At 43.7% G+C, this 27,579-nt stretch overlaps 1 protein-coding gene across 6 annotated transcripts in view; it reads left to right on the top strand.

The window, feature by feature from the left end:
* Window positions 1-906: 906 nt before the first annotated feature.
* The window catches only part of FN1 (fibronectin 1), a 55,595-nt gene continuing 28,922 nt past the window's right edge, over window positions 907-27,579 (top strand). For 3 of the 6 annotated variants that reach the window (XM_049801896.1, XM_049801920.1, XM_049801930.1), the window contains exons 1-19: window positions 908-1,109; window positions 1,494-1,622; window positions 3,091-3,228; window positions 5,051-5,182; window positions 5,307-5,444; window positions 7,966-8,124; window positions 9,540-9,740; window positions 10,230-10,409; window positions 11,902-12,078; window positions 13,025-13,177; window positions 15,068-15,196; window positions 16,817-16,960; window positions 19,380-19,501; window positions 20,730-20,907; window positions 21,032-21,208; window positions 22,839-22,967; window positions 23,087-23,176; window positions 23,718-23,912; window positions 25,297-25,569. In XM_049801896.1, coding sequence (XP_049657853.1) covers window positions 950-1,109; window positions 1,494-1,622; window positions 3,091-3,228; window positions 5,051-5,182; window positions 5,307-5,444; window positions 7,966-8,124; window positions 9,540-9,740; window positions 10,230-10,409; window positions 11,902-12,078; window positions 13,025-13,177; window positions 15,068-15,196; window positions 16,817-16,960; window positions 19,380-19,501; window positions 20,730-20,907; window positions 21,032-21,208; window positions 22,839-22,967; window positions 23,087-23,176; window positions 23,718-23,912; window positions 25,297-25,569 — 3,004 coding nt within the window. In that variant the 5' untranslated portion in view covers window positions 908-949. Of the gene's footprint in view, window positions 1,110-1,493; window positions 1,623-3,090; window positions 3,229-5,050; window positions 5,183-5,306; window positions 5,445-7,965; window positions 8,125-9,539; window positions 9,741-10,229; window positions 10,410-11,901; window positions 12,079-13,024; window positions 13,178-15,067; window positions 15,197-16,816; window positions 16,961-19,379; window positions 19,502-20,729; window positions 20,908-21,031; window positions 21,209-22,838; window positions 22,968-23,086; window positions 23,177-23,717; window positions 23,913-25,296; window positions 25,570-27,579 lie in introns of all 6 variants that reach the window. The other 3 variants (XM_049801900.1, XM_049801909.1, XM_049801940.1) reach the window with 2 other exon arrangements.

Consider the following 27,579-nt stretch of genomic DNA (forward strand, 5'->3'; position numbering starts at 1 on the left):
CCAGTATGCGGCACACTGTGCTTCGCTCACTAATGGCTTCCTGCTTGAGAGCCATAATCACTGTGCATGCTCTCTGCTTTGCAGTATTCCTTCAACCTAGGGAAAAGAGATCCCCCCCGCCCCCAAAAGCAGCAGAGATGGTTATGGGAAGAAGACAGAGGAAAGGACAAAATTTGTATACAGCAAGGTTACATTAGATCATCACGCTGGCAATCCCATATACTTAAAAGGGGTCCAAGGCCTAGCATTTCTTTTTTCACTTTTCTTTTGTTCTCAAAATTGATTTTGCATAGCAATAAATCAAGTCAAAGAATGAGGCTATTAGATTTATTTTAAGCAGAATGTGAACACACCGTTTTTTCCAAGTGAGGTATGAAAGATTTTAACCCTGAGTCACCAGCAGTAGATGAAACATCACTTAGGGTTTCCTATTTCAAACCTGTACACCTATGTTATGTCTCACCTCCCCTGTGCAGAGCATTATTTCCGCTGAATGGAGCCCTATCAGCTTACAGGCAGCGTTGCTCAAAGGAAAAAGAAAAGTTTTGCCTCTCCCCCAAAAAGCCATTTTGTTAAGCCAAACGTTCCACAAAATGGCACGACCTCCTTACAGCCCGCTCTCCTTGCGGGGACGGGCCTCCTACCCCAACCGGGCTTCCCGCGCTGCCCACCGCTCGCAGCCCCCGCCCCGCCCGCCTCGGCTCGGCTCGGCTCGGCTCGGCTCGGCTCGGGCCGGGCCACGCCGGCTGCCTTCGCTGGGGCGGTGGCGGCCCCCGCCCGGCCCCCCGGCGGCGCCGAGGCCAATGGGCGCCGGGGCGGCGGCGGCCGCCCCCTCCCCGCGCCGCCCGCCCTATATAGCGCCCGGGCGGCGCCACTGTCCCGTCCGTCGGGCTGCCTGCGAGCGGCGCCGCTGTCCGTGCCGTGCCGTGCCGTGCCGTGCCGTGCCAGGATGCCGGGCCGCACCGTGTGGCGGCTGGCGCTGCTCGCTCTCTGCCTGGGGGCTGCAGCGGCGGGAGGTGGGGACGGACAGCGCCGCGGAGGCGGCGGCAAGAGCCGGCGGCAGGCGCAGACCACCTCGGTACCGCAGGGCACCCCGGCGCAGGGCAAGCGTGAGTACCGCGCCGGAATGGGGTCCCGCGGGAGGAGCAGGGCACGGTACGGTGGAGGGCTCGGCTCGGCCCGGCCCGGCCCCCGCGCAGCGCGCACGGGACGCGAGCGTCTCTCCGAGCCTGCGGAACGCGGCGGCAGCCGGAGCCCCGGCCCCGCTGGGTGCCTCCCGGGCGTTTTTTTCTGTCCCTGGGGCTCGGCGGCTCGGCTCTGCGCTCCCCCTCGGGCGCGGCGGGACCCGCACACGTGCGAGGCTGCGGCGGAGCAGCCGGTGCCCGCTGCCGGCGCGGTTTGCCTGTGCCATCCCCCTTCCCTGCCTGCCTCTGCCGTCGGTAACTCCGAACTTCTCTTTCTCTTCCCCCTCTGCCTCCTCCTCTCCCCTCCAGAGACCTGTTATGACAATGGAAGATACTATCAGATAAACCAGCAGTGGGAGCGCATTTACCTGGGAAACACGCTGGTCTGTACCTGCTACGGTGGAAGCAGAGGGTTTAACTGCGAAAGCAAGCCTGAACGTAAGTTGGTGGTCTTTTTTTGTCTGCTTCAAGACACCAGCATGGCTTTTGATGCCCAGTAAGCTAAGCCTTGTGCCGAGCTATACCTGGCAGACCGGGTTTTCAGCTGAAGTTTGATACTTAGGGTCAGTAACGGATCTATGCTCAATTACACTGAAGATCTGGCTTGGGATTTTAAGAAATGCTTTTCATTAGTGATGGGCCTGCCACCAGAACCCTGAGCCAAACATCACTCATCTCTCTGGAGGATTGGATCTAAACATTAATTTTGGAGCCAACCTCTTCTTTATAATGAACTGAACTGACTCCTGGACTCGCATGGGGAAGTTCAAATCTGGAGTCACTTTGCAGCTCTGGCTCTGTGCTGTTTGATTGCTTCACCCCAACTTTTCATAGCTGTGCAGTGTCGTCAGCTTGTTTAAAAATATTTCAACTTACAGCTTTCCACAGCCCCCTGGCCGTGCTGTGGGCTTTCTATAATTGAGTGTAAAATGAGATTGTTTAGTCTTCTGCAGAAAAAGTTTAGGTAACAGAAAGAACTTTAAATGCAGTGTCTGCTGGAAGATGTGTCTCTCTAGGATGCAATGTAGTTTAGATTATCAGATGCGATCGATCTGTATTTGTTGGTCTGAAGCCACTGGTTCGCCATAGCTCCTTTATGTTGCTCTGCAGATAAGAGAGGAAAAACTGGTTCCTGGCTGACAGTGTTCATGTAACACAGATGGGAGCATCCCAGCAATCTGTTTTGCAAGGCTTGTGTGCTGCCTGCCTCATGGCTAGGGTATTTTAAGGAATACTCAATCCCCTTACTCCCCCATAAAAGGGGGTTAATCTACCTTTCCTTTCCCTGCAGGGATTCCCAAGTTTGACAGTTTTGAAGTCCAATAGCAAGTTTCCTTTATGGCACAGTTAACTTTGTCCAATAGTGAAGAAGGTTCTTCTGTTGCAGATCTCCAGTCTGGTGGCAGCACTGACATAACCATTCGGTAATCACTTACTCATGCGTGAGTGTGAACAATTAGCAAGTAGTGCTGTTGACTTCGGTGGGACTGCTGCAGAATTTGGGATTAATATACTCAATTTTTTGCCAAGTCAGAATGAGGAGAATTAGCATGACAAAGCACACGGCTTCTAGGGGATGTTTGCTCCCTCCTGTCTTCTGTACTGTTCCACTTCAAGCAGCTAGGATTGATCCTTTCAGGGCATGCCTGCCCACGTGCCATGCTCAACTTTTGGCTCACTGGGGGAGGGAAGTCGAAGTTATTCAGCATCATGGGGACCTTGAGGGGGTTAACTTCACCCAAATTCCTCTCTGCTGTTCCATCCCAGGAAGAAAGAGGAGACTGAGATGCATTTTTTTCCCCAGAAAAAAAAGAGCATCTGTGTGAGGAGGCAAGGAATGTGTGTTTCTGTTGACTGTACATGTTACTGGTATTGTTACATGAAGTTGACTTTTCTCCCCTCATAGCTGAAGAGACTTGCTTTGACAAATACACTGGATCCACTTACCGAGTAGGGGAGACTTACGAGCGCCCCAAGGACTCCATGATCTGGGACTGTACTTGCATTGGAGCTGGACGTGGGAGAATCAGTTGCACCATTGCCAGTATGTAACTAAGAGCCTATTACTAGAGCTATTGTTCCTTAGTGTCATATTTTCCAGAGCAATTTACACAGTATTCCCAATGCCCATTAGCTAGGGTTGGGGTGTTAAATCCAGACAAAGCCCATTAAAATCTTGGAATTGAAAGTCCTTGCCCAATGTACATACATTTGCACAACCAGATTCCTCTTTTATTTAAGAGGTAAAGTGCTATGTGTAAAAACATAGGACAAAAATTACTGTTAGTGTCCAGCCATACAGGTTAGTACATTTACTACGTACAAGAGTGTATTACATCTTCACAGACGCATTGACAACAGTAGTTTTTTGACTGGAAGAAAAGTAGTGAGGGTCTGCTCTGCAGCTGGGGAGTCAGAATAAAACACCACCAGCATTAATGGTACTACTCTGAATAAATAATAATAAATACCATCTGAGAGCCAGTCCCCCTGTCCTCCAAAAATGCCATGCCAACACTTGTCCCTGAGGGAGCTGGTGTTTGATACCCAGACGCCAGGTCAACATGTTTATGCAACTCCTTCTTCACCAACCTGACCCATACTTTCTTCTTGTTCCTCCCTCTCTTCCCTTGGTCCTTTCTCCCCAGCTCTCCTTTTTGTGTCTCTGGAAATCCTTTCCTTAAGCCACTGAATTGTTCACATTTTCCTTTCAGTTCATAATTAGACTTTCTGTGAGCAGAGATGAAGATCACTGTGTCAGGACTTTTAGACTGAGATTTCAAAGTCCCTGAGACACCTTTTGAGAAGAGCCTTATTCTTGAAAGTATGCAGTTTCTTGTTTAAGACACACGTGCTGATCCTAGTAGCATTTCCACAGAGGGCTCAGAAGCCAGCCATCATTATAGCATGGAAAAAAAAATGCATTGAATCTAACAGGTAGAGCTGAAGCCCTTCTGAATTTAACAGCATTTTATTGGGCAGGGATGTTAAGACTTGTAAGAAAAGAAAGAGTTGGTAAGGAAATTGCAAACATAAGAGCGGTCTCATTTTGTCATCATCAACCTGGTTTAGAGGTCACTGGAGAGTTGCATTGACTGCAACTGGCTTTGAATCAATCTTCATAACTCTTAGATTCCTTGCTTTCATAAATGAGCTAATGAAACATTTTAGTGGCTCCTAATAAATGACCAGGTATGTGTTTTTCCTCATTTCCTTGGAAGAAGACCCTATGTTTGCAAACTGCCCTTCACCTTCTTTTGCTCCCTGAGCCTGGGCCAAGTGGTGGGTCTGGACTGCCTCAGGGCTGCGGGGCACCAGGAGGTTGGGAATCTGCCTTTCTAGGGCAGGGTTTCCAAACCCAAGAGGACTGATGTCCCGCTGGGGTGTCACACCAAGCACCTCTTTATTCTCCACATGCTGGCCTGGCCACCATGTCCCTCATGCTATATAGGGACGGCCACAGAGAGTCCCAAGCTGTACCACCTCAGAACAAGATGGAGGCAAACCCTCCCTTGCCAGCCCTCAGGCTGAGTGGGGCCTGAGGGAGAAACAGCACCTCCTCAGGCCCTGGGAATTCCCCTTTCACCAGCCAGGTCTCAGCCATGGTTTGAAACCTGGAGGGGGTTAGCTGAGAAGACAGGGCTGGGGAGGGTCAGAAAATGGCGGGTACCAGTGGAAAATGGTAGGTGCCATTTTGCAGGCTGGAGGAGGTGGTGGCCATTGCCTGCCCCCCTCCTTCTCCTCACTGCCTCCCACCTCTGCCCCAGCTGACCGCCTTTGCCCCTGGCCAGGTGCCCCTTACCTTTTCCCTTTGATGCTGTCCCTGGTGGTGTCACTCACCTCAGCTCCCATCTCTCCCGCGGCAGATCGCTGCCATGAGGGTGGCCAGTCCTACAAGATCGGCGATACCTGGCGCCGGCCCCATGAGACTGGCGGCTACATGCTGGAGTGCGTGTGCCTGGGCAATGGGAAGGGCGAGTGGACCTGCAAGCCTGTGGGTAAGTGATGGCTCCCTTCTCCCCCAGCTCAGTCAGGGTGTATGGCCTTTTCTTCCTTGTCTTCCTGGAGGCGTCCCAATGTGGGATAGCCCTGGGTGGACTCTTATCCCCTTCCCTCTTGCAGCTGAGCGATGCTATGACAACACAGCCGGGACGTCCTACGTGGTCGGTGAGACCTGGGAGAAGCCCTACCAGGGCTGGATGATGGTGGACTGCACCTGCCTGGGGGAGGGCAGCGGCCGTATCACCTGCACCTCCAGAAGTAAGTGGTGGCTTGGCATCTGCTGGCTGCTCTGTTTTATTTATCTTGCTTATTTTTCAAATCTGTCCGTCAAAAAGAAAAGGTATTCCTTTTTCTGCACTGTTGCAAGTGACTAGTTTTAGAGGGATGGCCATTGCCTGAAAAGAGGTGGGAAACAGATCCCTCTGAGGTGAGAGGGGAACATTTGCGCATACTGGTTGCTATTTGTCATCTGGGGACATATGGGAGAGCTCGCGATCTGTGCTGGTGACAGAACAGCTGGATTATTTAGGGTTTTAAGCTGCTTTAGAGAGAAAGGTTTAAGAAAACCACAGGCCAGCTGAGTCAGAGCCGCGCATCCCCCAGGAAGTTGGGGGAATTGCTTGGTCTGCAAAATGGCAGAGTTTGGCTTAATATCTCTGTTTCTGTTTTTTAAAGTAGCCTCCTGAGGGAGAATTAGGTGCTTTTAAAGAGGAAGAGTTACCTGCTCCAACAGCAGGATCTGCCAGATTAAAATGTTTTCTCATTTTTTCTCTTTATTACTGTTCAATGTATATGTTAGCTGAAACAGGGTTTGTTTTGTCTGCTGTCCCATCTAGCTTGTTAGTTTTTCCTACCATTTTGTCTTCAGTGTAAACATGCTTCACCAGTGCAGGTGACTTTTTTAGTTTTTACATCATTGAAGGACATTACTGTAAATATTCTATTTTATTTGTGTTTGCAAAGCAAACAGCGCTTTTCAAATCCTAAATCTTGCTTGTTTATGTGCCTTCTGTTCCAGTTTTGTTAGGAGCAAGCTCTGTTATGGAGCTATCATGGTTTACACCAGTTGCCTCAAGAAAAGTTAACTTTGTACCTTATACCTTTGTTACGCAAGGTTTGAGAAGCTCTTCTGTAGCCTTTAAATTGCCTCATATTCAGTTGTCTTGGGGCACACAGATAATGGCTTTCTGCTGGTATAAACAGCAGAGCTGTAAAGAACTAAAACACTAAGGAGGGTTGTGATTAAAACTGAAGATCTGGAGAGACTTGGTCAAGAAATAAGCTGTAAAAATCAAATCAGGCTTGACAATATTAAGTCTGTTAAAAACACATGGGGAAAAATCATTAATTGTCAAATAGGAATGAATAAAACAGAATGTGTTGTTTGTGAATTTTGGAGGAGTTGTTATTACTAATAAAAATGATTTGGCGGTATCTTTCCTCCCATTAACTGAGGTCGGCGTTGTTGTATCCTAGGGGAAATTACAGTAAAATGATCTGTTAATTTTTCATTTTGTTTTTTTCAAATGTAGTCAAATGGAGAAATTCAAATATATGTATGTAAAACGATAGCTGTAGCCCACAAAGTGGCATTATGCTTCAGTATGAGTTGCTGTTACGTATCTTAAGGCCAGTGTTTTCCAGAATCACAGCTGATTTCTTGGGGGACATTTCCGCTTTCAGTTGTCTAACTTGAGAATCTGAGTGTCCCTAAGACAGGGTTTTTTTTTTTGCATTTGCAAATTTATATTGTGAATACTACACCAATTTACCACCCTTCTGGCAAATACTCAATTTTTGGTCATTTTAACTACTGCAATTAGTAATGTGTATTCCACATTCATATTCTATCCTGTGTGATCCTTTAGTGGCAATCTGGTATGATGCATATGTCCTTCCACAGTTCTTCATAAATCTGTGTTCATTGATCCATGATTATATTTGAGCCACTGTATCAGGTTGCCCTTGAATGAGAAGGTAAAATGTTGTAATGGAAGAACAACTTGTTAATCCATGTGGATCTGGCATCCAGACAAAAGTAGTTTGTTATGCTGTCCTTTGAACCCGTTTACTCAATTCATCAGGGGCTGTGGGTTATTAAAGACAACAGGGAGATTTAGGAAGTCTAATATTCGTGGTATGACATGAGCAGCTTATATTAACTTTACTGGAGCTTCAAGCACACTTCTTTTGGAAGAAATGGAATTTAACATATTGCCCTCAAACAGGTTTTCGTTTCTTCTAGCTGAAATAGAGCCCTGAACTTGAGCTGTGCACTGTGTATAATATGAAGTGACCCAGCTACAAACACTTCGTCTTTAAAAAAATTAAAAAAAGACATTAAAACAAGTTTAAGCTTTAAAGGTGTATGTCAGACAGAATGGGCTTAAAATAGCTTTAAAAGTAACTAGCAGGAATGTTTTCAATCCAGAATGTGCTTTTTCACATTGATTTTGAAGATAGCTTGCCATGTTCACACTGGTAATGTTATGATGCTAATTTTCACAATGGCTACAAAGTGAAATTGCAGTTTGGAAATAAATGGGTATTTTCCCTTAAACTAAAGCATAAGGATTTTCAGATGCTCTCAGACTATGCAGTTTAATGCAGGCTTTAGTGCATATGGGACTTGCAATAGTGGGCCACAGAAAATGATGTGGGCTTTCAATAAAGGCTTTAAACTATCAGCTCATTTGATAGTGTTAGTGGTTCAGTACTATAAATTGCATGGTGAAGCCATCTAATGCAGAAATAGCTAACAGTCATGTTCCTTGTACAGATAGGTGCAATGACCATGACACCAAGACTTCCTACAGAATTGGAGACACCTGGAGCAAGAAGGATAACCGTGGAAACTTGCTTCAGTGCATCTGTACTGGTAATGGCAGAGGTGAATGGAAATGTGAAAGACACACATCCCTACATACGACTAGCACTGGTAAGTGGGGCATCATAGTGTGTAAAGTAGGGGAAGGGACAAGGAATGCCACATTTTGAATGGCTAGGATTTGGTGTTGAATTGTGCCATCCTAATTTAGGTATTTAAGAGTCTTGTCAGGGAAAGATCAGCAGCAAAGAGGGTCAGAGTTCCCGAGATGCTCCTTGTTTACGCATGTGTAGAATAAGATTAATTTATACCTTGTTTCCATGTACAAATGGGGCTTGCACATACAGATGTGATTGCCTCCACAATCCCAGTGCAGTAAATCACATCTAGGACCATGCATCCACAGGAACTATCTACTAGCTTTGTCTTGGAAGCATGGCACTTCAAGTTAATAATTGAACTTGTATGTATTTGCCTCAGGGTAACTTTCTTGAAATGTCCTTAATTTAAACTCCACTGAGACCATCTGGTTTCTTTGACAAGAAGAATACACCTACTAATGGTTGAGCTTTAAAACCCAGAAATGTCAAGGAATGCATACAATGCTATTTAATACACGTACAGTAGATAGCTTGTAATTTTGGTATGAAACACTACCTGGTTTATAGGTAGCATGTATTTTTTGCCCAACATTTGTTAAAGGCTTAAGCTTCTAAATTCTTTTTTGCTGTTTTAAAGATCTGGGGTTCCTGTTGTTGAGTGCAATGTAAAACTTCTCTGATTTCCTGCAGTACCTACATTGAATTTTTCTTGGTAAATGACCTTTAACTATTCAGTACCAGCAAGTTAACGTCAAACTCTCAGGTCAAAACTTCAAAATGCACAAAGCTTCAAGGGTGCCAGTATTTTGTTTCCATTATTATTTCCCCTATTTCAGCAGAGCTGAATTTGTGGAGGTTCCTGTGGGAATCATTAGCAAAAATTTCCGTCATGTAGACAACAAGCCTCTTTGTCTCTCAGTATTATTCCAAATGATAATGGGCCAAAAACTTTGATTCAAAGTTTAAAAATTCCAGAGTAAATGAATACATTTGTGTTTTGTTTTTCTTTTTCAATGAAAAATTCGAAATGAATCCTTTTGCCTTATCTCCCTGCTTCCTTAGTAATTTTTTATTGCCTTGTCACTGATCTTAATTTTTCTATTCTAGATTTCCTTCAACTAAAAAAATTTTTCCAAAAAAATTGTTTCCAAACAATTCCTGTGAAAAGCAGCTGACTCTTAATCTTTTCTAAAGCCACTCTACAGTGGTGGAAACCAAAGGCTATCATCAGCAGAACTGGGAGTTGTTCTTTTAATTTTGAAGTTTGCTAAGTGGAATAATTCAAATGTGTCTAGGGAAGCTGAGACAGTTGTGCCTTCAGTCTGATGGAGTGCCTAAGGTTTTATTATCTCAGCATTTAATTGAAGCATTCTGTTCTTTAGCTTTGCATGTAACGTCTTGCTTCTCTCCCATGTTCTGCTGCAGGATCTGGCTCTCCTAGCTTCACGAATGTGCAGACTGCATTGTACCAGCCCCAACCTCAACAGCCCCAGCCTCAGCCGTATGGCCAGTGCATAACTGATAATGGAGTGGTGTACTCTGTGGGTATGCAGTGGCTCAAGACACAGGGCAGCCAGCAAATGCTTTGTACCTGCCTGGGCAATGGAGTCAGCTGCCAGGAAATAGGTATGGGTTTGTATTTAGTGCCTGTTCGGTTCAGTGAGATCTTTGGGACTGCCGTGTGGTTTAATTTCAAAGTAGAATCCTTTTGTGTGTGTATCAGAAATGTCTTCTGAAGAAGACATACTGCAGAAAAGTGCAAGGGGTGAAGAAACAGTTGTTTTGGTTATTTGAAGCCTGGTTCTGTAGGGCAGAAACATTTCCCAGTGAGTTATATATAACCTGCTGAGGGAAAACAGAGCCCTTGGGGAGCGGCATTAATAACTTTATTCAAATCAAGCTGCAATAATATATGTTTGCAAAAGAATGTAAAAGAATGACACAGCTGCGGAGCTAAGTCATCTGTTGGTGTGTATTGGCCCAGGTCCATGGCAGTCAGTGTGGGTTCACAGCAGCCAGTGACTTGGCCCAGAGGGGCTATTGCTGTTTCAGAGCCATAAGATTTGGGGATTGCTTTAAGCCAGAGTCTAATACTGTGATTTGCTTGTTTTAAAGCTGTGACCCAAACGTATGGTGGTAATTCTGATGGAGAAGCCTGTGTTCTTCCTTTCACGTACGATGGACGGACTTTCTATTCCTGCACCACGGAAGGCCGCACAGATGGGCACCTCTGGTGCAGCACCACTTCCAACTTCGAGCAGGACAGGAGATACTCCTTCTGTACTGAGCAGAATGGTAAGTTCTTCTTGGAGGATCTTCACATACACGTGACCCTCGTGCACAGATGGAGGGAGGAGCAGAGAACATAGGGACAGGCTGCCTGAACAATTCCGGTGGTCTGGAGGGACTCTAGCCGTTCCTCAGCAGCAACGCAGCCCTGTGAATGGGAGGGCTGCCTAGTATCAGGGTACTTTCATCCCCTTGGCAACTTTGGAGGGTGCTTAGGATGATACAGGTGTAGTCTGAGTCCTGTTCTCTCTCCTCTGAGCTGACCTTAGAACAGGAGTACCTTATCAGGATAGAGCTTTTGCCCAAAGGATACTTGGACTTTGCCTTTGCTTGGGTGAATTGCTGTGGTAATGTCCATATTAGGCTGCGAAGAAGATATCCATGGAGTACAGTTTGTGCAGTCCTCTGTCACTCCCTCCGTCCTCACTATCTAGCCATGTTGCCATATATAGCAGTAATTTTAATGTGATTTGTGGTCCCTGATCAAGAGCTGGTGCATGACTAATGTGTCAGCATTCCCTCTTGCCTGTGGATGGTCAGTGTTCCCTTCACAGCACAGATCTACCTGTGTGGTTGCACCTCCTGGAAAGCCCTTCAGACATCATGGAACAGTATCTAGGCAGCTTCTGTGGGATCTGACCTTGGAGAGAATTTTTCACATTCCCACATGAAAATAGTGCTTACTCTGCATAGATTTTTTTTTTTTTTTACTCTGTTGTGCTTTAGTTGTTTTTTCTGACAGAAGTCAAGCCTTTCTCTGCAGCACATAAAATATTCTTCTTTTAAAAAAATAATAAAACCAACCCAAAACAAAAAGAAACCCAAAACCCACTGTCCCTGTCCACACACACACATTCTTGTTTTAGTGAGACTTCTTGTAATACACTGTGGGGAATGAGAAATATCAATATAGAAAAACTTCAGCAAATGCCTCCTTGTTCTCTGTTATTTGTAAAGCAGAGTTGCTCAAGAGGTGAGTAGTTCAGGTAGATTACAGCCCTCTTTCCACTGCTGCTTGCAAAATATGAAGCTTCCAACCTGCAGAGGGGTTTTGACTTGTATTGTACATAACTGAATTCTAACCCTTTCCTGAGGGCTAAGGCTTTACTTTAAGCAAAAGGGCACAACAGGGTAATAACCTCAGTGAGATAATACAGGTATGCTGAGAACCGTGAGTTTGATTCCCCGGGCTTTGGCACAAAGGGCCTGCAAAGCTAATTCCCAAACACAGTAAGCTTTGGTTTTCCTTATTCCCCAGGAAGTCCCATGGTTGGCTTCACAGCTCCTTCCAAAGCAATGTTTGAACTGAATTGACCTTGGGCAAGGCTTATGTTTCCACATCTGAATTAATTAAAGCCAAGAAGGAGGCCTGTGGATAATGTACAGGGTACATGTGGGGAAAAAATAGTGCTAGTGGTTTGTTTTCCAAGCTCTTCCACGCATGCTAAGGGAGAATGGGGGCTTCATTTGCATCTGTTTTCTTTTCACTTTTGTACAGTTTTGGTCCAGACACGTGGTGGCAATTCCAATGGTGCTCTGTGCCACTTCCCCTTCCTGTACAACAACCGCAACTACACTGACTGTACTTCTGAGGGACGGAGAGACAACATGAAGTGGTGTGGAACCACCGAGAACTATGATGCTGACCAGAAATTTGGTTTCTGCCCTATGGCTGGTAAGGCTGAGAGCCATAAAGGGATTATGGAATACCTATAAGTGGTTCTTTGAGCTGGAAAGTAAAGAACTGTCTTGTCATTGGTCAGTTATTGATGACTTCCAGTGAGCTGCATTCCAGCATAAAACCCTTTAAGGCATTTCTGAAGTTTTGTTTTGTTTTGTCTTTTTTCTTCTTCCCACTGATCACCTGTAGCAGAGACTTAGGTAATGCCAGGAGAAGGCAATTTTTATTACTTCCTTGCTACAAGCCAGTGGTAGGCACACTCCTCAACTGGTGCAAACTGGTGTAGATCCATTAGAGAACATTGAAATATAGTCCTTTGTAGCAAGTGAGGTTTTTATCTTGCATCTACCAAAGCTTCTCCCTTATGGCTTATCACTTCATCTTGTCCAATCTGTGGTTAGGACTAAGTCTGTACTTTTAATATCAGTGTGTTACCCTGAAAATAGCAGTTATGTCAAAATCAATGTTGTAGTCCATTCCTACAATCCATGCTAGTCTCCGTGATGTCAGCAGCGGACATGTGTAAGGGAGTGTGACTGCTAATTCTTAAATGAAATTTGATAACTAATGGCAATGCAGCATCTGAGTCCTTAAACAGATTGTGGAACACACAGGTCTTCAAATGGCTATGCTCATATAAAGGCATGCATGTAACAAGAACTACTTCTTTCACGCAGAACCCCTTGGACGTTGTACAGAAGCTATTTCTAGTAGCTTTAAAAAGAAAATTGAAATGAATGAGCCCCTACAAGGGATCTGCGCTTACAGAATGTCACCAGCCAGCAAAAATGCTGTTTGAAATTGAGTGGGTGCCTAAAGCTTCCTTGTTAAGATGCAGAAACCACTACACAGTATGAAGGGGCATTACAAATGCTCTAAGCCCTCAAGATGTTGTTAATTCTAGCCACATAAAGTATCCTCTTGCTTTCTTCTCAAACAGCCCATGAAGAAATCTGCACAACCAATGATGGTGTCATGTACCGTGTTGGGGACCAGTGGGATAAACAACATGACATGGGCCATATGATGAGATGTACTTGTGTAGGAAATGGCCGCGGAGAGTGGACTTGTATTGCCTATTCACAGCTCAGAGGTACTGATTCTCATGTTGATATCACCCCTTTAGTCTAAGTGTTTGGGGGGTGGGAGAAATTGTTTTTCTTTTCCATCATTGTGAGTTTGAGCCTAGGCTCAAGAACTATATATTATCAAGCTTTTCTTTGGAGTAGAAGGGGAATCAGAGGAGCTATGTGAAGTTCCTGTCTTGTTTACATGCTGGAAAAGTACTATTTCAGCTTGTGCAGGCTAGCAAGCAGAGGCAAACCTTGATTAGCTTAATCAGTAGGTATCCCTATCTCCTTTTGTCTACCTTTAGAAATCGGTACCATTGTGACTGTGGAGAGCTTGGTAGAGGCATCTCTGCTTCTCAAGAACAGACAAAACTCTAGAGTAGTTTGCAGTTTGAATGCAGAGCCGTTCTGTTTTTTTGTTCTGCAGTGAAATTTTCAATTCCTCTGTGCTGGATCAGCCCTTTGCTGGCTAATCTATATGAAAAGTTGGCAGGACAGCACTGAGATTACTTTTATTTATTTACTTATTTATATGCGTGGTCCAAGTGGAGAAGTGCTTAAGCAATACCAAAAAAAGAAGACTTAAAAGCACAGACATTTGATCATCCTACAGCTAGCTCACAGCATTGGCTTCATGTCTGGAAAAGGCAGGGGGGTTGTTGTCAAGCAGCCAAGAAAGGACTCTTAACACCACTGCTGAAATGGGATATAATTTATAGGGAAAGGCTCACTCAAGGGCTTTGGGAGGGTTTTTTTTTTTTTTCATGAGTTTCCTTCAGAACAGTGAGAAATGCACTGCTAAAAGTTCTGGCCTGTAAAACTCCTTTTTCCACATACACAGCTAGTTCTCTGCAGTTTCATTCTGGAGTTAGTTGCCTTTCTTAATGAGGGGGGTAGAAATACTTTGCTTTTTCAAAAGGCAAAGGTTATCTAAGTAGAGCTATTTAAACATAGCATCCAGAGAAGGTCCTTGGTGCCCATAGGAGGGTCTGAACGCTGTTTGGTTTATCCTAATGCCGTGCCCGTGGTGTGGGAAAGTATGATGGGGAATGAAAGCCTGGGATTAACTGAGTCACTTCCCCAAGGACAGATGATCTGTGATTGACTCCAGAACTGAACTTGGGTCACTTGGGTCCCAGTTAACAAAACAACATGCTTTTGGGGTGGTTTTTGTGTTTGTTTTGTCTTTCTTCTCCTTGCTGTCATTAGAATGGCGTTAAGAATTCTGGGTCAGATATCACAGATTGATGCATCACCATTGAACCTAATAGACTGATACCATTGTATTTAAGCATGGGATTGGGATCTGGTTACTGTGTTTTGAGGGAACAGTAGATTAGTAAGCACCGGTAGCATCTTGGAAGTGTAATAGATCTGCTCCTGTCTTCAGATTACTACAAAGTATAGCAGAGAGACCCAGCAGAATAACATCATGAGGGTGTTTGTACCTCTTTGTGGTATCTTTATGAATTTGGAAGAGCCCTTTTCTAATGATTTCAGACAGTAGTCACTGAGGTTTTTCAGTCTAGACCTTCCTCAGAGGAGGTAGTGAGAGACTGGGTGTGCTGTTTTAGATTTTCTTTCACACGTGGAATCTGTCAAAAGGAACAACCAGGCAGTTTTGTAATTTGAGTAACGTATAGTACTTTGGACTGCATCCTACAGATCTTTTTTCTACAAGTGTTGCTTATTTGCACACTGCTGACAAATGAATTTGGGAGCAGTGGTGTGTATGCAGCAGTAATCTGTGATGATCGCAGATACCAGGAGGGCTTCCTTTTGTGTGAATGGAGCTTGTCATGGTCAGTCTCTGTAAGCTGATCAAAAGGAGGGAACAATACGCCAAGCAGAAGGATTTTGTCTTAAATTTTAGAGCTATTGCTGACAAACTGTCTCTGCTCTTTCTCAAACAGACCAGTGCATTGTGGATGGTATCACCTATGATGTGAACCAGACCTTCCACAAGCGTCATGATGAGGGCCACATGCTGAACTGCACATGCTTTGGCCAGGGCCGGGGGAGATGGAAATGTGATCCTGTTGGTAAGTCACCAGCTGTTCCTGCTTGCCAAACGCACTGTGTGGCTGTGTAGAAACTGGTTATGGTATGGTGAAAATGATGTGTGAATTTGGGCCCAGTCTTTGCCCACTTTCTGCCCTGAATTGCACAACTGCAGAAGTAGAAGTAACACTGGATTTGCTGGAGGGTAAGTGAAAGGGCATTCTTAGTTTTAAGGACATAAGCTTGGGTTATCAGACATGCCACAGAAGAAGTCAATGATGATGCATTGGTAATGGATTGTGGCCACATACCTCTTAAAATGTAGCAGGTTGTGGTAACAGGGCACATTATCCCCAGGCTGGGGTGATTTGGCTGAATCCTGGTACTTAAGCTGTCGGTCTAGCAGGCATGGCTCTCAGACTGAATGCTGATAAAACAATATGCAGCTAGGCACTAATGCTAGGATCAGTTTTCTTTCCTTTCTCTATCCTAAAATCTTCAGGTCTCCTCATTGAACTGAAAAAGGAGCGCCAGCATATATTAACTTACCTTGGAATAAATTGATTTTTTTGGCTGCCCTTTGTTCTGGCAAAGAGAGAAAGCTCAGGATGAGAACACGTGTTAATAGCACTCTGGAGGTTAGCTAAAACCATTGTGGTTTTCTGTAGGAATGATGAGATTTCATCTCTTCTGCTTCCCCCCCTTCCCTAGTGAACCTTGATTGGAAGATAAGACCTGGCTGTTTAGTTTGCAATTACTAAATCCAAGAGAACTTCAAACTATTGCCAAGAAAATCTATTAGAAATTACTAGTGGTTAAGTTCTGCTTTATTTACAGCAATATCTGTACAGGTTTACTGGAGGAACTTGGATTGTAAAGCTCCTGAAAATTACTACTTTGGAAGAAGGGGAGGGGGAATGATTTTGGCTATCTGTAAAGGTGCAATCGGTTTAATTTTGTTGGCTCTGTCTAAAGAAGGCTTCTGTTTAGCCAAGCGAGCATAATACTAGTTCTCACTGGAAATTTCCATTGAGCCAGAAACACAGGCATAGGTCAGACTAGAAAGTGTACTGAAGCGCTGGTACTGTGTTGTATTTATGCTAGCTAAGCTGATTTCAGGATTTGATCTGTCCTCCTTTGGTTTATACAATGGCAAATTTAGAAAGACACTGCTGAAAATTAATGGGTCACTTCAGACTTATAAAGTATAACTGAATTCTGCTGAAGCCAGTAGGACTTTTGCCATTGATTTTCTTGAGAGCAGCATGGTTTAACTTTGGATGAGAACTTAGTTGACTGGAGTAGAATTGGGCTCCATGATAGATAGTTCAAAATAAATCCTTTCTTGAAGGAACACCCCATTGGCTTCCCTGGAAAGCTTGCCAGGTGGACAGCCTGTATGTAACAGTATCTTAAGAAATGCATCACAGCTGAATTAGCCCCCTTGTATCTAACTTAACACATGCAGTGATACATCAAGAACCTTGATTTGAGATTCAATTTCTGTTGCCACTTTCTCTTTATGTAACCATATTTGCAAATAAATGTTACATTTCTTTGTGTAAAAGTCTCTAGTGACTTAACTCTTCTGTGTTCAGCATAGATTTTTCACTATAGTTTCAGTGACACGCAGTGGTTAACTGTCTCTTTTGTGCCTTCAGATCAGTGCCAGGATTCGGAAACCCGTACCTTTTACCAGATTGGAGATTCGTGGGAGAAGTACGTCCATGGTGTCAGATACCAGTGCTATTGCTATGGTCGTGGTATTGGAGAATGGCATTGCCAGCCTCTGCAGACCTATCCTGGTAAGAAACCCAACAGATAACCGACTCATCTAACTGCTGAGTAAGACACGAGGAAAGCAATCTTTCCATCCCTCACCTGTTCAGGTTTCTGTACATTATTCTTTTTGGTTTCCTTTTTAAACAGAACCATTTCCCCCCCTTCGTTGGCAGGCACAAATAGGTGTCACGATTATAAAGAGGGGACCAGGCCCTATTCCTGAGGCCAGGATTCATTGAGAGAATGACTATCAGTCCACACAACAACTTGGGTTTATGTTGCATCTTAGTATTTAGTGATATCACACCTGCAACCTTCAGTTTCTATTGCTTAAAACTCTTACGTGTCTAGTCTTTCCTTTTCTACTCACTACAGAAGCAAAATCCACCACAGAATGAAACATTTTTCCTGATCAGTGCCCTGAAGAAATTAAATATTTGAACTTTTGTTTGCCCAGTCTGTTCCAGGAAATCTTTATAGGGACAGGCAATGCCTGTTTGTTGGCTTGTTCTGTTTCAGTTCCATGAACAGAATATGATAAGGGGAACCTCCCTACTTTCCTGTTTAAGGTTGCAACTGCCACTGTCTTAACCTGAATAAAATTAAATATTAAGGCTGTGTTTTGGCTTCCCTGTTGGGAAGAGAAGACTGTGCTCATGTCACTGGTTCCCCAGCCCATCTCTGAGCATAAATGTGGAGGAACTGCATAAGGATTGGATGTAGCAGTTTCAGTGCTGAGGTGATTCTCTGCCTTTATATCAAGATAGATTAAGAAGAGTCTGTCCACTCAGTAGCTGCAATGTATTTATACCCTAAGTGCCCTGCAAGGTAAGAAAGGGAATGTGAGGCTCATTCAGAAAGAGGGTTTTAATATAGGTGCCCCTGCTGTAGAAGGGGACTAGCCCCTTTGAAGTCTATTGCAACAACATACTTCATGTAAATAAGGTGAGTACCTCTTTGTGACTTGCTTCACACACACTGTATAGAAGGTCTTTGCGACAACACCCTATTGAACTTGACCTATACCCAGCAGTGTTGTCAGTGAACTGACTGCATTTCTATTTGTGGCCATACAGCTAGTGAGCCAGAGACAAGGCAAAAGGACACTTGGCAGACAGAACTATGGACTTGCCTTTCTTTGGGGCAGCAAACTAAAGAGGGCATGAATAGGAAGCAGGCCTTCTTTGGACTTTTTTTCTTAAGTTTCTTACTGGGGCTTGCTGAGCTTCATTGACTCTTGTCAGACTGCTTAAACAAACATTTCCCTGAGCTATGTGAAATATGCATGCCTCCAGACTGGAGACCAGGGCTTTGGGATTCTTTACACACAAGAGTGACTGAAAATGTGTAAATAAACCAAATCTAATATTTCTGAATGTAGGTTTGGGGTTAGGTGAGCTTTGAAATTATCTGCCTGTGGGCACATGTTTGTTTGCCTGGAAGTCCCATTAAATATGGAGCAGGTATATATGTTACACAGTTGTCCAAATAAATTATAATTAGAAGTGTTGGGAGTTGGGGGAGGGTGAAGGTATTTAATGGCTAAAATGAGACACTTTCCTGCAGATTCCAAGGTGCTCTTTGCTGGGATTTTCTGAGAACTAACATGAGGACAGTGCTGCTGAGCGTTCAGTGAAACGTCCCCAGCAGGGTTGGGAGGGACTGAAAGGAGAACCATGGGATCATAAACCCTTTCCTTCTCTGTTGGAGAGCTTTGTGGAGAAAATACACCTGAGCCTGATCTAGCTAAATGCAATTGGTAGTCTTAAGCATTAGACCACTGCTGAACTTGTATTTTCATGAATTTATGGATGGGCCTGATCTGTCTCAAGATTTCTACCAACCCTTCCAGTGTGGTGTGTGTGCAGAAGACATGCCTCACTACCTGTGGAGTGCTCCACAGCATCATGAAAATTCAGTGTTTCAAATCAACTGATTGAGAAATTTAGTAAAATAGTAAAAGCCTAGTGTCTCTTTGCAGAGTGTCTTCAATGTCAGATCAGGAGTTTGCCCTCATCATGCCACAAAATTAGACCTGGATTTGGCAGACATTTCTCATCTGTTTCCCTGCTCTCATTGCAGAAGATATTAATTGATGAACGTAGTTAGTTGCTGAGACTCTGTCTCTTTGAACAGTATGACTTTGCTTAGCAGACTTTTTCTATACTAGACCACTCTGGTTTTCTATTTCATTGATAACTCAGGAAATTAACCCCAAAAGTGCATGTTAAATTCCCCCCCCCCCCCCCCCCCGAATATATTCTGATTCACCAGTTTTCTATGTAGTGATGAACCATTAAGGATAGAAAGACAATTTAACTTGTTTCCCATGTATAGAAATAGTATACCAGCCACACAACTTTCTGCTTTTTGATGACTCCACAATGATGGCAAAAGAAAAGCATCCCCAGTGTGTTAAAAATGGCAATTCTTTTTTTTCAGGGTCGACTGGGCCTGTTCAAGTGATCATCACAGAGAGTACAAATCAGCCAAACTCCCACCCTATCCAGTGGAATGCTCCTGAACGATCTCACATCACCAAGTACATCTTGCGCTGGAGACCGGTGAGTGCCACATTGATCATCATTCATTCATCAAAAATACTGTATTTGGCTTTTTCTGGTGTCTGAAAGAGGCTGACACAATTTCAGCAAACTTTAGCTGCTGATTCAGTGTCCTTGTCCTCTTGAGGTCAACAGTTACTCTGAGGATCAAAGACAACCAGTCCTGTATGTTACTCAAACACTTGATGTTTTCCTGCCCTAACTTTACTGGTCGCTATTTTCATGAAGTATCTTATTAACCAAAGCACTAGCACAGTAAGCAGACAAATTTATATCCTTGCTCGCTTTAAGTAGTGTAAATCCTTGTGGAAGCTGCTTCATCCTAAAAAACATTGCTTTAGTACCATGTGCATATCCAGAGACAACTGGGATAGATTTTATCCTATTAATGAGGAGGTAAAAATGAGTAGGATATGAAGATATAAACAGCTAACATTGGATTAAATAAACAGTCATCTCCCATCTTCTCTGAAGTCTAAACCAAAGCTGGTTAACCACTGCTTGTTGGCTCATTCATATTTGAGGAATGATTAGGTTTAACCAATGTAGATGAGCTGTGTTACAGTTCCCCTGAGTACAGCTTCACAAAAGACCACTTAATGATTAAGAATATTAGTACCTTGATGCTGCCTGTTATTAAGAGAACAATAAAGGCCCTGATCCAAAGCCATTAAAGGCACTCAACTCTTTTTACTGACTTCAGTGTATCTTGGATCAAGGCCTGAATGAAATGGACTTTAAAGCACTGGAGTACAAACCTCAGAGGATGGAGCATTATTTTAGAGCTTCCCATAGAGTTCAAACAGAGGGTAGAAGGGAAGAACTTTTCTGTATATTGTTTTCAGATGATGGCTTAGAGTATTATTGTGAACAGCCTTCAAATATGTATTTTCCAGCCATGCCTTCGTGCCTTACTGCATTTTTGATAAAGGAATGAATTTAGTTTATATATTACAGATAATGCTTCTTTAAAAGGCAAAAGTTCAAAGCTAGATTGTTTTCCAGTTTACCCCAGTAAAACTTAATTATCCAAAAGGTCATTAGCCCTGCTTCCTGGCATACTTTTCTCATCTCCTTCAGCTTGATTTCATCTGTGCATTAGCCATTCAAGTCATATTTGTGTTTGAGTATCACAGTCCTTGGTAACCATATAGCAGCTTAGGTCACTAGATACCCCTGCTTGCAGGCTAGGGAGTGTCTCACTGTTTGAGTGCCCTTGTTCTTGCAGAAAAACTCTGGAAGGCAGTGGAAGGAAGCCACCATCCCTGGCTATCAGAACTCCTACACCATCTCAGGCCTGAAGCCTGGTGTGATATATGAAGGACAGCTCATCAGTGTTCAGCGGTATGGCCACAAAGAAGTCACACGCTTTGATTTTACCACAACCAGCACCACAGCAGTGACAAGTAAGCTGAACAGTGGGGCATCTGGAAAAACCTAATCTCCTTCACATAAGTCTTTGTTCTGTGCATCCCAGTTAACACAGAAGTAGCAATGGTTAATTAAACCTCTCTTTCTTCTCTCTTGTAGGCAACACTGTTTCAGGAGAGACAACTCTTCTTCCTCCCGTGGTTGCTACTTCAGAGTCAGTCACTGAAATCACAGCCAACAGCTTTGTTGTCTCCTGGGTTTCTGCTTCTGACACAGTTTCTGGATTCCGTGTTGAATATGAGCTGAGTGAGGAGGGTGATGAGCCACAGTATCTTGGTGAGACAATATTTGAGTCTACTAGACCAAAACATTGTTAACAGTACATTGCTGTTTTCTGTGATGATCAGTATAGCTAGTGTAGTGAAGGTCTTGCTATCTTTCAGTATGATTCAATTAGGATATGAAAGTGGCAGGACTAGCTCAGATTAAAAGCTCACTTAGTTCATTGTCCTTTCTTCATCAATGGCTGTAAGTTCATGTCCAAGAAAGAGTATGAGAACAAGGAAAGTATATAGCAGTATCCCCTCAGAATACTGTCCCAGAATCCTACAGAGCAAAACTCCCTGAGCCAGAGGTGGTGGATTTGTAATAACTGTGGGTAGATCTATTTATTCTTTTCAGCTCTATTAATTTGTCCAGTCTTTTTTACCTTTTGAAATCATGTAAATTCACTAGCTTCCAGAGCATCCTGAAGTGAGCAGCAGTGCTGATGAGAAGAGAACCAAATCTATTTTTCAAACCTGCCGCCTGGCTAATTTCCTTTGCTGTTTCTTTGTCCTTCCATCAGAATGGACAGAAATCTTTCCCAAGTGCCCTCTCTTGGCTACTTGTCATCTCATGGATATCTGTTCCAGTCTGCTCTGTTAGTTGTTTTGTTTGGATCAGATCTTACTCATCTTTGATTATGCGACAACTTAGCTAAGCTGGGAAGCTGGTTAAAGGAACCGGACTCAGACCTCGGAACTGAATCCACTTTTCCAACATCTACTATAGAGCCTGTGTCACTACACGTAATTTCATCTTAACTTCTTTTTCCTAATTTCCTGTCTTAACAAAGGTAATAGCAATATCTTACAAGGATTTGAGGTTATAATAGCTATTTGGACTTCAGTGCAATAGAACAATGACATGAGAAAAAGAACAGTAATCCTCTGACCTAGTAATTCTCCCTGGACTGTTGCTCCCTGAGCTCGCAGGCTTGGACTCATGAGCAGAAGTGCCTTACAATGGGACTGCCAGCACTGTCACCACCTTTCTTGTCTGCATACTGGCTTCCCAGACAGCTAAGCTGTGTTGCGAAGCAGCTCCTGAGCTCATCTGTGTATAGACAGAAGTTTACAGGCAAATTGAAAGGCAGTTCCCAGTTTCCCTTAAGATGCTTGGCTTCAGTTTGGCTAGTAAGGAGCTGCTTCAGGGGGAATTTCCTACATCTGGCATGTAGGTGGATATGTGGGGGAAGGGATGGGGGAGAGAAGTTCATCAGCCCTCATAATGTCATTCTTCTCCACTCATAAGTCAGTCTTTCCACATAACCTATTCCTGTGAAAGTTTTTCCATATATTTCTGTATTGAAAATACAAGTCAGGGTATGAAATGAGTACTCAGTTAGCTGAGATGGCTAAATGCCAGCAGCGTGCAGGGGGCTTGCTGCTCAAGTTGCCCTGGCATATCACACATCAAGCCTTGCTGTCCTAGGTGTTGTCTGCTTGCTGAGTGTCGAGTCCTGTCCCAACTCTCCACACAACTTTTCTGACGTGGACTGAACATACAGTGCAGAACAGTTGCTGGTTTATTGCAGGAAGACTGTGATTCAGCCCAGATTAGAACAGATGTCTCTTATTTCATTTGGAGAGAAAGCAAGAAGATAAAATTGCTAAGGCAATTTTTCCTTTCCTGCCTTCCTTAGATCTTCCAAGCACAGCCACTTCTGTCAACATCCCTGACTTGCTTCCTGGTCGCAAGTATATTGTTAATGTCTATCAGATCTCTGAAGAGGGAGAGCAGAATCTGATCCTGTCTACTTCACAGACTACAGGTATGTGTGGGTGGGTGTTGCTGCAGTTTGAAAACTGTTTTTATTGTTTGCTCAATACATTTTTTTGTTACCTCTTATCCTCACGCTTGCTGCCCACCTCTTTTTATTCCCTTAAACAGCTCCTGATGCACCTCCCGATCACACAGTGGAAAGTGTAGATGACACATCAATTGTCATTAGCTGGAGCAGACCACAGGCTCCGATCACAGGTTTGTCTAATTGAAGTGCACCTATTTTGCACTACTGGTAGAATCTGAAATCTAGGTAAAATAGAAAATGAAGTGTAACTCTGGGACAGAGGGCAAGTGCATAATTCTGCCCAGTCTGAGAGACCAGCTGGAAATCATGCGGGCAGTTTAGCATTTGCTTGGTTTCACTGTCTGAACCAAGCAATTCAGGAGGCTGGATGGAAAATGTTTTCTTCTGGATTTGTGTTAAACCAAAAACAAGCCCCATGACCTTCTCTTCATATCTGCCACCCAGACCATCCCTTAACAAGCATGAGAACTGTAAAAAAATCCACATGTCAAAACTCAAATAGTCTAATCCAGGTCAGATTATGCTTTGTAAGGCATTGAGTGTGTGATCTGTAGATGGGACATGAGTACAGGCAAGCCACAGGTCCTGCTGACGTTTAGGACTATTTTTATGAAACCTCAGTAGGGAAATAAGTTTAGCTCTCCTTTCTAGTATTCCTTGTTCTGGTTTACAAATTGTGGCTGAGGACTATATATACTTCTCATGCTTTAGGCTACAGAATTATCTACACACCCTCCGTGGAAGGCAGCAGCACAGAGCTCAACCTGCCTGACACTGCAACCTCTGTAACACTCAGTGACTTGATGCCAGGTGTTCAGTACAACATCAGCATCTACGCAGTGGAAGAAAATCAGGAGAGTACTCCTGTCTTCATCCAACAGGAAACCACAGGCGTCCCACGCACAGGTAATGGTCAGCATGTTCTGGATATTAGTCACTGAGTTTTCTGTTAGTACATATGCCAAATGACAATGCAGGCTCACACTGCTTTAGTGAAATGAATCTGTAAAGGAAGTCAATTCTGTTTTTTGTCATGGTTGTTGTGGTTTTTAATTATAAATGTCACTGGTACTGAAGTTTTATAATGAAGTCATACTCACTTACAAATTGACACAGTCAAGACACCACTCTGTATTAATAGGGTTGTAATTCCTAGGGATCAGACTGGAGGCAGGTCAAAAGGTTGGTCTTGCATTTTGTCTATGGAAAAGAGAGATCAGAGTTTCTTAAATTGTCTTAAGGGGATTCTGCTAAGAGATTTTCTTAAGAGCCTGGTAAATCATTTTGCCTCAGTACTTGGTCTGCAGATGTTTAAGGTTAGGTACTTGGATGCCACAACACAAATCTGAATTGTTCACCTGACTTCTCCCTCTCCCTTCCAGTCCTAACCATTATTTTCCATTGCAGTCAGTGGGGATGGGAGATTGCTCACCATACGATCTGAACTTGAGGCACCCACAATTTAAACAACTGCTGGTTTCAGGGTTCTTTAAGTATCCAATTGGGCTGAATAGCCAAACCAAAAGAAAGGATAGTGAAAGAATTGGGATCCGATGTGGTAGCAGTGGAATTTGATGGTCCTGCAAGTTGCAAGCACGTGTTTGCAAATGGGAATTTACCAGGAATGAAGTTGGCTCAATGACTTTATGGTTTGGCATCTGTGTCTTCCAAAAATGTGCACTGGTTAACCTTAGGGCAGTATCAGTCCTAATCTGAAGAAACCTAATTTGAACATAGGAATTCAAGGGTGCAGTACCGTGGACAACACAGAGGGAACTGGATCTTGCCTTTGACTATAGTAAGGCCAGATCAGCCCCTGTACTTGTTTAATTATAAAAGGTAGATTTGAAGTTAATTGTAGACATGCAGAACATGCCATGGGTTTTGAAAACCCTGTCTTAATTTTAAAAGGAGGTTCCTGTTTCCAACCCCTGGAATATTCCCCCCCCCCCAAGCTTTTGGTTCTGGATATACTTGAAGTTCTGTAGCATTTTACATCTGGTCTTTCAGTTCTCTTTCTGTGACAGCAAGATACCTTCTATGACTGAAGATGTCAAATACTTGGGACCATGTAGTGACATTTTGAATTGCAGTCTGCTTGAATATTGTCTGGGAATGTGTGTACACATGTTTACAGGAAGGTTACTATGATGTTTTTATTTTGGTAAATATTCTTGGGCTAGCCATTGTTCAATCAAAATTAACTTTTTTTTCTTCCATGTAAACCTATGGCCTCTCCTGCCAATTGCTAAGGACTCCCTCTAACACTGTTCTGTCACTCTGCTTTCAGATGAGGTTCCTTCACCCAAAGATCTGCAGTTCGTGGAGGTTTCTGATATCAAGATCACCATCATGTGGACCCCACCACAGAGCCAAGTGTCTGGCTATCGAGTGGAAGTGATCCCTGTCAATCGCCCTGGCCAACATGGTCAGAGACTGCCCATTACCAGGAGCTCTTTTGCTGAAGTTGTCGACCTGCTCCCAGGAACAACCTATCTCTTTAAGATCTTTGCCGTGAGCCACGGCAGGGAGAGCAAACCTTTGACTGGAGAGCAAACCACCAGTGAGTGTCTTTCCTTCATGCTTTTTTCAACCTTTTGAAGTGCATATTTTTCTGTCGCTTAGAGAAATATAAACAGAGCACTTAAAGTGCAATGGTTATAGCCCAGGAGGTATCCCATAGCTAGGATGACAGGGCTGGGAATTCATTCAGTCAAACAATGATCTCTTCAGCAGATTTATCCTCCTCCAGGGCTTTCCAATGGGAGTTTAACTCTCATGACACTTTAAAACAATTTTGTATGGCTGGAATTCAACTCTTTTATTACTGACTGAAAATTGATGGGCCCTGTAGTTCTTTTACAGCACAGATCGCAGCCTGTGGGGTTTTTTGGGGTGGTTTGTTGTTTTTTTTTTGATGATACCTTGGGACAGATTTCAGCATGACTTGGGAGCCTTGCTGAGATTTCTCTGAAAATCCCATCTCCTTTCTGACAGCTATATACCTATTTGGCTCCACTGTCAGCAGTAGGAGTTCTGCATACACGTATAAGGACAGGCCTTGTCATTGAAAGGACTGCATTTCAGCTTTGCCAGGTCAGGCCTGGCTTTCCACAGGCTGTCTCACCACCCCAGAAATTTCACTGTCAACCCAGTGAAACCTGGGGAACTGGTTTGCAGCAACCTCAGTGGACTGTTCACAAGAGCCATGGAAGCATATTTTTTTCCAGAAAGGTGGTGCATGATCTCTTGGAACCCAATTGCTAATGATCTAGTGGCAGTGCAGCACATCATCAGTGTGAGGCAAGATGACAAGCAAAGTACACGGTCTTGTCAGGCATTGCTTTTTGCTTTGCAGAAGTGCAGAAAAGAGAGGAGCAGTGGCTGGGCAAGGTGTAGGCTTTCAGATGGAAGAGGAGTTGAGCGTGGGTTTGGATGGTTATCTCCATTTTTGATCAAAGAAGAGCAGGGCAGACAGAACCTGGGATGGGGTTCATTTGAACAGATCCTGTTTATTGGGCAATAGAAGGGTGACTCTGGTGTTCTTTGAGTGGGTCACATTATTCAAAAGATGAAAATTCAGCTATGCACATCTGCTGCTGTTCTGATACTTTTCAGTACAGGAGAGCAACTTTTGAGAATCCAGCCCAACTCTTAGAAAGATGAGAGAGAAGGAAAGGAAATGGGATAATCTGTGAATATAGCCATTCTGTTTGGGAAATAGTATTTACTTACATCCTTAAAGTTAGGAGCCATGAACAGTCCCTCTCTCTCTTACCATCTCCCTTGACTATGCAGGGACAATGGGATCCTTATGTTTGTCCTTTGACAGAGGTATCTGATTTCAGTGTAGCATAGATGGTGTGAACACCCTCCCTCCTCTTTCAAGTGAGGCTTTCAAAAGCAAGGATGTGACATAGGAGTCTGAACTCTCTTGGAAGCATTTAGAACAAGTAGGTCTCAGTTCCCAGTTAGATCTGTAGTTTTTGTGGTTGTTTTCAGGAGCATTGGCTAGGTGTAGAGCTCCTCTGAAAGTCCACACAGAGAGGAGTACATCAGAGCATAAGCATTTGATTCAGACAGCACAGGGCTAGTTACAAACGTCTGGAAGGAAATGTCCTAGGCTATGATCATTCACTTAACTGCTTTGCTTAAACCACATTTCAGAAAGTATTCACATAAATTGCATCCTGTAATCGAAAGTCCTGGGAAACAAAAATCATTCAGAGTTCCCAAGGAAAACCCTGCAGCAAAAGTCTCTTCCCACGGTGTAAATGTGATCCTCTTTTTGGCCTTCCGTTAAAAAAGCAGTCTACAAATAAACTCTGAGTGTGTGTGTGGCTTTTTAATCTTCCCCCTTTTCCTTTAGTATGGGGAGAGGAAGTGATAAAAGCCTAATAGAACTGGCAAATTAAATTGTGCAGAAAGGAACTGGCTGTAGGCTACAAATCAGAGGAAGATACAATCCTTGTCAGATGAGACTTAGCACAGATCTAAGTACCAAGAAGAGATAAAGCTGACTCTCAGCCCACGGGTTGGAGATAGGCCTGAGGAAGGTCACTCTCATACTTTG

The sequence above is a fragment of the Accipiter gentilis genome, chromosome 1 (genome assembly GCF_929443795.1).
Source record: "Accipiter gentilis chromosome 1, bAccGen1.1, whole genome shotgun sequence".
NCBI lineage: Eukaryota > Metazoa > Chordata > Aves > Accipitriformes > Accipitridae > Astur > Astur gentilis.